The sequence below is a fragment of the Bos indicus genome, chromosome 2 (assembly GCF_029378745.1).
Source record: "Bos indicus isolate NIAB-ARS_2022 breed Sahiwal x Tharparkar chromosome 2, NIAB-ARS_B.indTharparkar_mat_pri_1.0, whole genome shotgun sequence".
In the NCBI taxonomy this organism is placed as follows: domain Eukaryota; kingdom Metazoa; phylum Chordata; class Mammalia; order Artiodactyla; family Bovidae; genus Bos; species Bos indicus.
Genome location: NC_091761.1, coordinates 117370349 through 117385344, shown reverse-complemented (window position 1 = coordinate 117385344; position 14996 = coordinate 117370349). Strand labels below are relative to the sequence as shown.

The following is a 14996-nucleotide window of genomic DNA, read 5'->3' as shown; positions in this document are numbered from 1 at the left end:
GCCTGTGCTACTTGGGTATCACTGGAAAGATGAAAATAGAGACTCCTGGGTGAAGAGACTGTACACACTCAAGCAACGAGCAATTACCAGTTTTATACTTTAATCTCTAAATTAGTTTTTTAAATTAATTAATTATTTGGCTGCACTGGGTCTTCATTACTGCCCATGGGCTTTTCTCTGCCTACAGCAAACAGGGGCTGCTCTTTGTTGAGATATGCAGGTTTCCCATTGCAATGGCTTCTAGTGCGCAGGCTCAGTAGTTGTGGCATGAGGGCTTAGTTGCCCTGCAGCATGTGGAATCTTCCTGGACCAGGGATTGAGCCCATGTCCCCTGCATTGGCAGGCAGACTCCTAACTACTCAACTGCCAGGGTAGTCCAATCTTTAAATTAGTTTGACCTTGAATATTTACTGTGAGTCGTGGGTTTGTTAAGGATGAGTCAGGGAGGTGCCATCCAGTCTTTGGAGGCAGAGAGGGAGCTAGGAGATATTTGGGGGCTGGGAGTGCTTCCCACCAGGCATGAGGCAGTGGGCTTAGGGTGGTGGTTGCAGGGAGAAAAGTCAGGCAAAGATATGAAAGGCACTTTGGAAAAATATGTGGTAAAATATTGTTCACAAGTTGGATATGATGGCAAAGGATAAAAAGAAATGAAAACGCATCCATTCTAAAATGCTTTGTTCATTGCTCAGTGTCTAAGTTGTGTCTGACTCTTTGTGACTGCAGCACACCAGGCTTCCCTGTCCTTCACCATCTCCTAGAGTTTGCCAAAACTCATGTCATTGAGTCACTGATGCCATCCAACCATCTTATCCTTTGTCGTCCACTTCTCCTCCTGCCCTCAATCTTTCCCAGCTTCAGAGTCTTTTATAATGAGTTGGCTCTTCACATCAGGTGGCCAAAGGATTGGAGCTTTAGCTTCAGCATCAGTCCTTCCAAGGAATATTCAGGATTGATTTCCTTTAGGATTGACTGGTTTGATCTCCTTGCAGTCCAAGGGACTCTCAAGAGTCTTCTCCTACACCACAGTTCAAAAGCATCAATTCTTTGGTGCTCAGCCTTCTTTATGGTTCAGCTCTCATATCAGTACATGACTACTGGAAAAACCATAGCTTTGACTATACAGATCTTTGTCAGTTAAGTGATGTCTTTGCTTTTTAATATGCTGTCTAAGTTTGTCACAGCTTTTTTTCCCCAAGAAACAAGCACCTTTTAATTTCATGGCTGCAGTCACTGTCTGCAGTGATTTTGGAGCCCAAGAAAATAAAGTCTGTCACTGTGTCCATTCTTTCCCCCATCTATTTGCCATGAAATGACAGGACTGAATGCCATGATCTTAATTTTCTGAATGTTGAGTTTTAAGGCTTTTCCCTCTCCTCTTCCACCTTCATCAAGAGGCTCTTTAGTTCCTCTTCCCTTTACCACGCTCCAATAAATCATTAGTGTGACTACAGACAGGGAATTCTGTTTTCTTTTTCTCTTGCATTCCACACCCACCCCCCCCCCCCCCCCCCACATCCCATTTCCTGAACCTTGCTTCTTAAGACATTGAAAATTAGAACAGAAAGGAGAGAAAAAAGTCCCAGCAAGAATAATTTCAGTGTCAAAATGAGTCACTGGGTGTGGCAGTCTTTTGTACGATATGAGTGAAGTAAGGAAGTGGAAATTAAATAAATATCCTTTTATTATTTGATTTATGCTTATGTTTTCTTGAGACTGTCAGAAAGGATAAGTTTCATTATATAGTTTCTTACCCAGAATATAATTTATCTTCCTCTCCAAAGGGGAGGGGAACAAAGAGAGAGATTAGTCTATTCATCCATCTGACCTTCCAGTGAAATACCAGAAATTCTACCTTTCAAAGAGCATTGGATTTTTAAAGTTCTTTTAAAAAATAAAATGATGAAAATGCCATATAGTCATTGTGAAAAATTCTAACAATGTAGAGATATACAAAGTGACATTCAAAGAAATTCATTTTTCTCTCAGTTCAGCTTCAAGCCTTTGCGTACATACATATACACATAGACTACTTTTTAACGCCAAGGGAAACTGTTTTTGTTATAAAGACTGTTTTTCAGTGCCTCTTTTGTTTGTTGTTGAATGGGTGCAGAGTTCCATAGACTCTGTATGTTTCCATGGCAGTCAGAGCTCCATCTCATGAACTGTTCAGCGAGCATAGGATCACATTCAAGTGACCATCATCTTTGGGTCCCTCTCTGCCAGCTTGGTGACCTTGCATTTGGATGTTTGTCTCCTAGTGTTGACTCGAGGATCACCTTATACATAAAGCACAGCAGAAGGATCTGGAACACAGTATGTGTGCAACACGTTGCCTTTCATCTGTGGTGAACTGGTTTGATCTTTGGGGATGAAGTCTAAGGACCTCCTCTCCCCTGCAGTTTTCCAAAACTACAACTGGAGCTCGTTTAAATATCTGACTCCAAATCTTTACCTTCAGGATACTGTTTATCAGTTATATTGACATTTTTTTGTAGACTGTCTGGCTACGTTCTGTTTCTTTTGGAGACTTAGAAACCATGTGTCACTGATAAATTTAATCTTTCAATGTTTTAACTTTCTGTTGCCCAGACTTTGGGGTGTGGGGTCAGAGAAAATACAGAGAAGACTTTATGGTGGGACTTATGATCAGGTACTGAATTTGATACTTTCTAGTAAGGTGTGTTTTTACAACTTAAAGTCAAGGGTGGGCTTCCCTGGTGCCTCAATGGTAAAGAATTTGCCTGCCAAAGCTGGAGATGTGGGTTCGATTCCTAGGTTGGGAAGATCCCCTGGAGAAGGAAATGGCAATTCACTCCAGTATTCTTGCCTGGAGCGTTCCATGGACAGAGGAGCCTGGTGGGCTATAGTCCACAGAGACGCAGAATCGGACATGACTTGAGCAACTAAACAACAGCAAAAGTCAAGGGTGGGCACATGAATACATATACATGTGTGCACACATGCGTGTTCATGCACACACACACGCACCCCTCTGGGAATCAGCGTTCACACTGTTCAAATCTATTCAAACACTTTCCTTTCCAAGGCCATGGGAGCTGGAGACCTTAGCAAGTTACCCTTTTTGCATCTGTGTCTCTGCAGGAATCCACTGTGAATCCTACAAGGACCCATGCGCTAATGTCAGCTGTCTGAACGGAGGCACCTGTGACAGCGAAGGTCTCAATGGCACGTGTGTCTGCACACCAGGATTTACAGGCAAGTGACCCAGAAACTGAGTTTTCGAATTACTGCAAAATCCCTGAGATTGTAGCTGTGAAAAAAACCCAGAAACCTCTATGCATACATTATTGCAAAATATGAATTGCACTGCAGAAGGTAAGCAGGGATCGCTTGGATGGAGACCAGTTTTAAAGCAATTTACCGTGTTGTCATTAAGTGAGGCTCTCAGATCAGCATTTGGTTCGAAGACTTGCTGAGACTGCCCTTACTATGTACGTTTTCTGACTTGTAGCTTTGAAACGTGAGACATGAGCCATTACACTCACACCTGATAAAGTGTCAGTGCTAATGGAGGCGAGAAGGAGAATGGAAGGGTCAAATGTGTCTTCTGCAGAAACTGCATTTCACCACCAGGTTTATTTCTATTGAAAGATAACGGCAGTGTCTGGATTTACTTATTTATTTTAATTGAGGGATAATTACTACCTTGTGATGGTTTTTGCCATACATCAATATGACTCAATCAGTATGAATCGGCCACAGGCATACATGTGTCCCCTCCATCCTGAATCCCCCTTGCACCTCCCTCCCCACCCCATTCCTCCAGCTTGTCACAGAGCACCGGCTTTGGGTGCCCTGTATCGAACATCAAACTCCCACTGGTTATCTGTTTTGCATATGGTAAGGTATATGTTTCAGTGCTATTCTCTGAAATCATCCCAGCTTTTCCTTCACCCTCTGAGTCCAAAAGTCTGCTCTTTATGTCTGCGTCCCCTTTACTGCCCTACGCATTTGAGTCAGTTCTAGTGAAGTGGATGAACCTAGAGCCTCTTATACAGAGTGAAGTAAGTCAGAAAGAGAAAGGCAAATATTGTATATTAACATCTGGATTTTGCATAATGGAGAGATGGTGGGGGCGATGAGAGGGAGACCTTGGATTAGTAGTGAAGGTGAGGACAGGAGAGGTGTGGGCAGAGGGAGTGGATGGGGGAGAAAATATCTGATGGAAGAACAGGTCGGGAGGACAGGGCTGGGTTCAAGAGGAGCCTTGGAGGCCCCTGGGCTCTGAGTGGGAAAAGTCACTGTGGGCAAGGGGAATGAGCCTAACAAGGGCTCCTTTGAAGTCACCCCTCAAAGATCTCAGCGGGTTGTGAACACCCCAAACAGATGTGAAGTGTCATATGCATGTGTAAATACTGAGGGGGAAGTTCTTAAATTTTCATCAGATTCTCAAAAGAAATTAGGAACCACTTGGGTAGCGGAGATTCCATCTTTTGCTTTGTTAACTGAGCACAGGAGTGCGGAGATGTAGAGCGTAGGTCAGGTCTCTGTTTTGAGCACTTGCTCAGCCAACAATAGCGTCAGGGTCACTCTGGCTTGCAGGTTGGGAAAGGTTAATATACAGGGTGCTGACAGAAGAAGGTGGGCACTAAAGTTTCTGGAAATACATTATCATTGGCTGGAGAGTGCATTGCATGCTCAGTTCTCCCTGCTAAGCCACAGAGGCCACCTCCCCAACCCTGAAGAATTCCACAGAACCTGGACCCCCAGTCCATCCCTGGGGAGCCTCATTCGTGCTTCTGGGGAAGATGCCAACAGTCAAGATCAGGAGGAGCGACCCTGATCTTCCTTCTGTTTATCTGTGTCACATCCTTTGTTTTCCTTTTGGCTTTTCCTGGGACTGAGAAGCAGGCTTACTCAGAAAATTATCTGCAGGTGGTTTTGTTTCTGACCAGTTTATAAACACGCAAGGACATTTGTTCTCATCAATAAATGCAAAGATAATATTGGGGAAGCACTCCATTTTTCCCCCTAGACATTTATATCCCACATATAATAAAAAGCTTGGAAGAAAAATAAGAAAATATAGTGCCATAGAGAAAAAAAAAAAAAAAAAAAACACCACTTAAAACTGTGCTACTAGGAGACAGCTGTTGTTAACATTTTGTTACACTTATCCAGGGGTTTTCCTGAAGGTCTGTTTGTGTTTAAGATACAGTGTGTAGTGTAAATGCATATGTTCGTGCCTGCTAAGTTGCTTCAGTCATATCCAACTCTTTTCGACCCTATCGACTGTGGCCCACCAGGATCCTCTGTCCATGAGATTCTCCAGGCAAGAATACTGGAGTGGGTTGCCACACCCTCCTCCAGGGAATCTTCCTGACCCAGGGATCAAACCCACATCTCCTGCAGTTCCTACATTTTTTTTTTTTTTTTACTGCAGAGCCACCGAGGAAGCCCGTAAATGCATATATTTGAACATAAAAGAAATCATACTGTTCATACTATTTTTCACTTAAAGATATGTGTATTTCATAAATGGCACTTTCACATTAAGGAATATGCTTCTGTTTATCATTTTTATTGGCTGTCCTGTCATCAATTCCATGATATGTCAGGATTCTTTTTTTAACCCATGCTCAATTCAGCTTTTGGAGAGATGGAACTTTTTCCTATTGTAAACAATATTACAGTGAATATTCTTGCATGCATGTCTTTGTGAACTTGTATGATTATTTCTTTGAGCTAATTTCCTAGGAATGGAATCCCAGGATCCAGGAGAATACATACTTATTTCCATATTGCTCTCCAGGAAGAAACCTTGTACCAATATTTACTTCTATCCTGAGTGCAAAGAAGCTTTTATTTCCTTGAAAGTGAAAATGTTAGTCACTAAGTAGTGTCCAAGTCTTTGTGATCCCATGGAGTGTAGCCTGCCAGGCTCCTCTGTCCATGGGATTTTTTTTTTCAGGCAAGAATACTGGAGTGAATTGCCATTTCCTTCTCCAGGGATTCTTCCCAACCCAGGGATCAAACCTGCATCTCCTGTGTTGGCAGGTGGATTGTTTTTCCACTGAGCCAGCAGGGGAGCTCTGAAGAGACCTTTTAAATGAGAATCTAATCTTGTCTCTCCCTACTTAAAATCACCTACTGGCATATCATTGTCTTTAAGACTTTTAACTGGATCATCAAGACCTGGGAGGTTTGGCTGCATCCAGTCTTCCCAGGCTTGTCCTGGGCCCTCTTTGCCTGCTTGATTCCCGAACAGCAGTGCATGCTCTTCTTCTCAGTTATGTTCTTCCTGTGTGTCTCCCGCCTCTCAATCCCCTCTGCCTCCCCCACTGGCCATACACCTTTTGGTTGTTGTTTAGTTGCTATATCTTGTCCAACTCACGTTCTAGGTGAAAATTCCACCCCTAGGCCTTCGGAGAAGGCAATGGCACCCCACTCCAATACTCTTGCCTGGAAAATCCCATGGATGGAGAAGCCTGGTAGGCTGCAGTCCATGAGGTTGCTAAGAGTAGGACATGACTAAGCAACTTCTCTTTCCCTTTTCACTTTCATGCATTGGAGAAGGAAATGGCAACCCACTCCAGGGTTCTTGCCTGGAGAATCCCAGGGACGGGGGAGCCTGGTGGGAGGCCGTCTATGGGGTCGCACAGAGTTGGACACGACTGAAGCGACTTAGCAGCAGCAGCAGCAGGCCTTTCTTATCATTCTTACTGTGATCGCAGCAAGCAGGAGGACTCTTCCAATTGAAGCAGGCTCGAACATCACTCTAACTGGTCTTTGAAAATAACAAATGCCCGTTTTTACTCAGCCGTGGTCATTCTTCAACATTTTTCAGCTACCTTTCAGTATTTGTCTTTCAGTTCACAGGAGAACATTCTGTAAGTTCCAGCTCATTTTCACAGGCAAATGTCATCAGTGCTTTATTCTCATTGAGATTTTAATTTGACTTTCTTTGATGTTGAGCATCTTTCATGTAATTACTGATCCTTCGGATGTCTTTGGGCTTCCCTGGTGGCTCAGATGATAAAGAATCTGCCTGCAGTTCAGGAGACGTGGATTCAATACCTGGGTTGGGAAGATCCCCTGGAGAAGGAATTCTCCCACTCCAGTATTCTTGCCTGGAGAATCCCATGGACAGAGGAGCCTGGCGGGCTACAATCCATGGGGTCACAAAGAGTCGGACACAACTGAGAAACTACTTTCACTTTTTTACTTTCATATGTCTTCCCTTGGGAAAGGTCTTTTCAATTTTTTGCCCAGTTTTTAAAAATTGAATTTTTGTCATATCATTGAGTTGTTAGGGTAATTTGCATATTCTAGATACAAATCCTTTGTCAGATAAATATTTGGCTTGTCCATTCATTCTTTATTTTTTTCCCAGCAGTACATCCAACCATATATTCTTTTTTTAAATTAATTTATTTTTTGTTGAAGGATAATTGCTTTACAGAATTTTGCTGTTTTCTGTCAAACCTCAACATGAATCAGCCATAGGTATACATATATCTCCTCCCTTTTGAACCTCCCTCCCATCTCCCTCCCCGTCCCAACCCTCTAGGTTGATACAGAGCCCCTGTTTGAGTTTCCTGAGCCATACAGCAAAAATATGAAACACTTTATGAATTTGCATGTCATCCTTGCTCAGGAGCCATGCTAATTTTCTCTGTATCGGTCTAATTTTTTACTATATGTGCTGCCAAAGTGAGTACCTTCCATACATTTTTAATGTTTTTGTGTGTGTGTATGTGTGTGGGGAGCAAGTGCTTTTTTTTTTTTGGTAATCTCTAATTCATCAATTTTTTTCTCTTTTGGTTTATTCTTTCTTTACCTACCTTATGATGATGACATTTTGCCCAATGTTTTCTTCTAGAATTCTTAAAAATAGATTTTGCTTTTAGGTTTAGGTCTCGAGTTAATTTTTTGTGTGTATGGTGTGACTTAAGGATGGAAGTTTATTTTTTCCCCATATGAGTACGAAGTTATCCTAGCAACTTAACTAACGGAATTCATTAGCACATTTTTTTTAAGGAAATGATTGACTATCTGTATGTCTTTTTTTATCCCTCTGGCTGTTTTTTCAAAATCAAAGTTTTTATTTTGAGATAATTGAAACTTCAGACTTCGTGAACAGTTTCAGTAAATAATAGAGAGGGATCCAGCGTGCAGTTTACCCTCAGTGACAACATGCTGTAGAACTACAGTACAGTGTCTTTCCCTGATTACTGACATTCACACAGTCAAGTTCCAGACCATTTCCATCACAAGGATTCCTTATGCTGTCCTTCGATAGCCACGCCCCTTTCTTGTCCACTACAGGAAAATTTCCTTAATCCCTGGAAAGTGCTAATCTGTTCCGCATCTTTATAACTTTGGTATTTCAAAAATATTTTATACATGGAATCATATAGCATGTAACCTTTCAAGTTTTTTTCACTCAGCATAATTCTCTGGCAATTCATCCAGATCACTGCGTGTATCAAGTGTCTTCCTTTTTATTGCTGATCTGCCTTCTATGGTATGAATACTCCATGGTTTGTTTAGTTATTCACCTGTTGAAAGAAATCTGGGTTCTTTCCAATTTTGAGCTATTACAAAGAAAGCTGCTGTAAATCTTCATTTACAGTTTTTTGTGTGTGAATATAAGTTTTCATTTTTTTCTGTAACATTTGCCAAGGAATTCAAGTGCTGGGTCATTAAGTACTTGATGTGGACTTTTCAAAAAAAAAAGATGTCAGAATATTTCCAGAGTGGCTTAACCATTTTTTACTTCCCATTAACCATGCATAATAATCCAGTTTATCTCTCTCCTTGCCAGCATTTAATATTGTCTTCATTTTTTTATTTTAGCCATTTTGGTATGTGTTTAGTGATGTTTTGTGGTTTTAATTTGAACTTCCCTAATGATAAAGATGGGCTTCCCTGATGGCTCAGCAGATAAAGAATCTGCCTACAGTGCAGGAGACACAGGAAATGGGTTTGATCCCTGGGTCAGGAAGATCCCCTGGAGTAGGAAAATGGCATCCCACTCCACTATTCTTTCCTGAACTCTCCCATGGACAGAGGATCCTGGCAGGCCACAGTCTGTGGGATTGCAAACTGAGTGACTGATGCAAACACGAATGATAAATGATGTTGGACACCTTTTCGTGTGATTATTTTACATCTACACTTACTCTTTGGCCAAGTATCCCTGCATGTCCTTTGCTGACTTTCTAATCACATCCCACATATCAAGGCTACATACTATTCCTGACCACTGACGTTGACCTTGATCACTTAGATAGTGTTTATTGAGTTTTTCCCCGGTAATGTTTTTGTTTCCCCCTCTTTGCATATTTTACTCTTTGAAAGGACCACACTGAAGGAATGGGGAGTTATACCCATCTCTTTGGAGGAAAAGTTGCTACATAAACCATGTGAAATTCTTCTGTAGAAGAGATTTGTCTGTTTTGACACATTTGTTTGTATCAGTGTGATGTTATGGATATTTATTTTATCAGATCATATCAGATCAGTCGCTCAGTCATGTCCGACTCTTTGTGACCCCATGAATCGCAGCCCGCCAGGCCTCCCTGTCCCTCACCAACTCCCAGAGTTCACTCAGACTCACGTCCATCCAGCCATCTCATCCTCTGTCTTCCCCTTCTCCTCCTGCCCCCAATCCCTCCCAGCATCAGAGTCTTTTCCAATGAGTCAACTCTTCACATGAGGTGGCCAAAGTACTGGAGTTTCAGCTTTAGTCAGAAGATTTTTATTTATTTTGTTGCTCAGAATGTTCCAGATTTGGACATTGGGAATTCTTTCATTTGGCTCCTATTGTCCCCGGACAATGAACACACTCCGTTGTTGTGTTGGTGGTGGTTGTGTGTGTGTGTTTTATATGCTTTCTGGCACTGAAGATATCCCAGTCTTATCTTATATATTTCTTGCTCCTGTCTTAGAATCAGCCATCTCTCCAAGGAGAATGGTTCCTTTTATTGCAGAATGGTACTAGAAACCAAGATCTGGCCTCAAACTGTGCTCGATATTCCAGGCACGCCTTTGCTTCTAATCTTCTCAGCTGACATAGCAAGCAAATGTGTCTGTATACTAACCCATGTATTTATAAATATTGCCATTGCAATATTTAGTTTAGTTCAGCTCAGTTCAGTCACTCAGTTGTGTCCGACTCTTTGCAACCCCATGAACCGCAGAACACCAGGCCTCCCTGTCCATCACCAACTCCTGGAGTTCACCCAAATTCATGTCCATTGAGTCAGTGATACCATCCAACCATCTCATCCTCTGTCGTCCCCTTCTCCTCCTGCCCTCAATCTTTCCCAGCATCAGGGTCTTTTCAAACGAGTCAGCTCTTCACATCAGGTGGCCAAAGTATTGGAATTTCAGCTTCAACATCAGTCCTTCCAATGAACACCCAGGACTGATCTCCTTTAGGATGGACCGGTTGGATCTCCTTGCAGTCCAAGGGACTCTCAAGAGTCTTCTCCAACCCCACAGTTCAAAAGCCTCAATTCTTCGGTGCTCAGCTTTCTTTATAGTCCAACTATCACATCCATACATGACCACTGGAAAAACCATAGCCTTGACTAGATGTACCTTTGTTGGCAAAATAATGTCTCTGCTTTTTAATATGCTGTCTAGGTTGGTCATAACTTTCCTTCCAAGGAGTAAGCATCTTTTAATTTCATGGCTGCAATCACCATCTACAGTGATTTTGGAGCCCCCCAAAAATAAAGTCAGCCACTGTTTCCACTGTTTCCCCATCTATTTCCCATGAAGTGATGGGACCAGATGCCGTGATCTTCGTTTTCTGAATGTTGAGCTTTAAGCCAACTTTTTCACTCTCCTCTTTCACTTTCATCAAGAGGCTCTTTAGTTCTTCTTCACTTTCTGCCATAAGGGTGGTATCATCTGCATATCTGAGGTTATTGATATTTCTCCCAGCAATCTTGATTCCAGCTTGTGCTTCTTTCAGCCCAGCGTTTCTCATGATGTACTCTGCATAGAAGTTAAATAAGCAAGGTGACAATATACAGCCTTGACGTACTCCTTTTCCTATTAGAAACAGTCTGTTGGAACAACAGTCTGTTGTTCCATGTCCAGTTCTAACTGTTGCTTCCTGACCTGCATACAGGTTTCTCAAGAGGCAGGTCATATGGTCTGGTATTCCCATCTCTTTCAGAATTTTCCACAGTTTATTGTGATCCACACAGTCAAAGGCTTTGGCATAGTCAATAAAGCAGAAATAGATGTTTTTCTGGAACTCTCTTGCTTTTTTGATGATCCAGCGGATGTTGGCAATTTGATCTCTGGTTCCTCTGCCTTTTCTAAAACCAGCTTGAATATCTGGAAGTTCACGGTTCACGTATTGCTGAAGCCTGGCTTGGAGAATTTTGAGCATCACTTTACTAGCGTGTGAGATGAACGCAATTGTGCGGTAGTTTGAGCATTCTTTGGCATTGCCTTTCTTTGGGATTGGAATGAAAACTGACCTTTTCCAGTCCTGTGGCCACTGCTGAGTTTTGCATAGCCATCTATATCTGAATTAAGCTAAGCATGAATTTACACTAATTTCTCCAACTCTACTGCATTACTACATGGATCATTCCAGTCTTCTCTCTTGTTTATCTGGAAATTCCCACACCAACAGCAAGATTCCTAGCTAGTACCATCCAACGTTGTTTTACTTGTTTAATTCCTGTGTTCATGTAGAGCAGTATCAGAGTTCTTTTTTTTTTTTTTTATCTCATATCACTTTACTTATTTATTTATTTTTAATTTTTTATTTATTTTTTTAAAATTTTATTTTATTTTTAAACTTTACATAATTGTATTAGTTTTGCCAAATATCAAAATGAATCCACCACAGGTATACATGTGTTCCCCATCCTGAACCCTCCTCCCTCCCCATACCATCCCTCTGGGTCGTCCCAGTGCACTAGCCCCAAGCATCCAGTATCGTGCATCGAACCTGGACTCAGAGTTCTTAAACTTGTGTCCTTGTGGGACGCTAGAGAGTACAGTGCTGGTGTCCGGCTCCTTTTGCCTTTGGTCCTACCAACTCTGCCCATTGCAAGGTTACTCAGGTCAGCACTGCCCCTCACCCCTCAGTGAGCTTTGTGTCATGCATTTGTAAATACTCTTGGATTATTTTCTTCACAGTCTGCATTCTTTTCTGGCATCTTCCAACTAGAGGGCTTGCTTTTATTTTTCGTATAGAAGTACAGTTCTCAAGCACCATGTTTTGAAAAGGCTGCCTTTCCTAAATAGAACTGCTTCTAAACCTTTGTCAGAAATCAGTTGGCCATATTTGTGTGAATTCTCCCTTCTGTTTCATTGATCTATGTCTCCATTCCTCTGCCATTACAACTCCAACTTTATTACCGTGCATGCTCCATCACTCAGTCATGTCCAACTCTTTGTAGCCCCATGGACTGAAGCCTGCCCGGCTCCACTGCCCATGGAATTTCCCAGGCAAGAATACTGGAATGGGTTGCCATTTCCTTCTTCAGGGGATCTTCTTGACCCAGAGATCAAGCCCATGTCTCTTGGATTGGCAGGTGGATTCTTTATCACTATGTTAGCTATAGACTTTTTAGATTTATTTCTATCAAGTTGAGGCAGTTACTCTCTATTCCTTCTTTGCTGGTAACTTTAGTTATGAATAGCTATTGAATTTTTCCAAATGCTTTTTTTGCATCAATTGATGTTATCATATGATTTTTCTTCTTTAACCTATTAATATGATGGATTATATTGATTGATTCTCAAATACTGAATTAATTTCTTGTCTCTCTGGAATAAACACCATTTTGTCATAGTGTACAATTCTTTTCTATATAGCTGAATCCTGTCCTTTAATATTTTGTTCAGAATTTTTGTGCCCATATTCATGAGGCATATTTGTAGTTTTTTCTTTTTATTAATATTGTCTTTGACATTTTTATATTTAGAAGTTCCATTCACTTTTTTTTATATCTTCCATTTTTATCCTCATCTTCCCCATTATTTCCCTTCACGTTTTCAACAAATTTCTTATTTATTCACCATCATCTGTTGCTGATATTTCTGGATCTCTGAATTTTGACTGACTTTCCTTCTGGGTATGGATCCCATATTCCTGCTTTTTTTGCACATCTGGTATTTTTTTGTCTGACTACTGGTCATTGTGAGTTAAGTTTTTGAGTAATTGAATTTCTTTAAAAAGTACAGGCCTTCTTTGTGGTAAGTAGGTAAGTTACTTGCTGACCTGATTGATTCTTTCAAGTTTTGTTTTGTATTTTGGAAGGTGAAACTCTAGTAGCATTTACAGTAGAGATAATTCTATCCTGCTACTTAGATGTGACCTTTTCCTCTGTGAATGCCCAGGCCGAGGGTGGCGGGGAGGCCAGTGAAATGTGTATTCCAACTTGTGAAAGTTTAAATACTTCCCAGTCCTCTGTGAGCTGTGGGCAGTGTCCATCTTTCCCCCGCTTTGCTCTGCCTGTGGCGTTCCAACCGACTCAGGCACGGTACTCAACAACAAACTCAAGGGGTGCAGCGCATCTCGGGTGCTCCTTTACTATGTGGCTCTATCTTCTATGGTGGTCTGTCCTACAAATGATAGCTCAGTCAGTTCAGTCGCTCAGTTGTGTCCGACTCCTTGCGACCCCATGAACCACAGCACGCCAGGCCTCCCTGTCCATCACCAACTCCCGGAGTTCAACCAAACCCATGTCCATTGAGTCGGTGATACCATCCAACCATCTCATCCTCTGTCGTCCCCTTCTCCTCCTGCCCTCAATCTTTCCCAGCATCAGGGTCTTTTCAAATGAGTCAGCTCTTCACATCAGGTGGCCAAAGTATTGGAGTTTCAGCTTCAACATTAGTCTTACCAATGAACACCCAGGACTGATGGACTTTAGGATGGACTGATTGGATCTCGTTGCCGTCCAAGGGACTCTCTACCTGTGTGCTAAGTCCTTTCAGTCATGTCCAACTCTTTGTGACCCTGTGGGCTGTAGCCCACCAGGCTCCTCTGGCCATGGGATTCTCCAGGCAAGAATACTGGAGTGGGTTGCCATGCGCTTCTCCAGGGGATCTCCCAGCCTAGGAGTTGAACCCATGTCTCGTATGCCTCCTGCATTGGCAGGTGGGTTCTTTACCACTAGTACCACCTGTGAAGGCTGAGCTGCTCCAAATTCCAATTATGCCCCTCAGTTCAGCAAAACCACTGTGTTCTAAATTGGTTCCAGGCAGAAAGCCAGGATGGTGTTGGTACTCCGCTGTTTTCTTTCTCTCTCTCAGCAATCAGTTAGGCACTGCCTGTTGTCTAATGTTTTAAAGGTTTTTAAAACATATATATATATGTTTTGTTCACTTGTTTAATTATTTACAGTGGGAAGGCAAGTCAGGTTCCAGTTACTCCATCATTGTAGAAGTTCCAAGTAATTATTTAGATTCATTTCATCTGAAATAAAATGCTTGTAAAGTATGAAGGTGGAGAAGGCAATGGCACCCCACTCCAGTACTCTTGCCTGGAAAATTCCATGGGCAGAGGAGCCTGGTAGGCTGCAGTCCATGGGCTTGCTAAGAGTCAGACACGACTGAGCGACTTCACTTTCACTTTTCACTTTCATGCATTGGAGAAGAAAATGGCAACCCATTCCAGTGTTCTTGCCTGGAGAATCCCAGGGGCAGGGGAGCCTGGTGGGCTGCTGTCTATGGGGTCGCACAGAGTCGAACACGACTGAAGTGACTTAGCAGCAGCAAGTATGAAGGAGTTATAGTTAAAGCACCCATTCCAGTGCCTGGCACATAGTAGGCTGAAATTTTATACTACTAGATATTATGATTATAATAACTTTCATTGATATCATTCAGTGGAGGCTCTATTAACCCAGGGATTTACTGACAGCAGTGACTTTTGAATACTTATCTTTCTCATTTTAATTTATCCAAGGGAAGCATACAGAATTAAATAATACACTTGTAAATTTGCATAAATACTAGCAAAAGTAATACCTACTATACAGATTGCCTCT

General features: G+C 42.0%; 1 protein-coding gene and 1 non-coding gene across 2 annotated transcripts in view; one reads left to right on the top strand and one right to left on the bottom strand.

Moving 5' to 3' along the window:
• Nucleotides 1-14996, top strand: part of DNER (delta/notch like EGF repeat containing) — a 393179-nt gene that overhangs the window by 348844 nt on the left and 29339 nt on the right. Inside the window, exon 10 of the mRNA XM_070773355.1 lies at nucleotides 3103-3216. Coding sequence (XP_070629456.1) covers nucleotides 3103-3216 — 114 coding nt within the window. The remainder of the gene's footprint in view (nucleotides 1-3102; nucleotides 3217-14996) is intronic.
• On the bottom strand, nucleotides 7574-7682 carry LOC139179017 (U6 spliceosomal RNA). Its single transcript, XR_011563454.1, has one exon. It is a non-coding gene; the product is annotated as a U6 spliceosomal RNA (small nuclear RNA).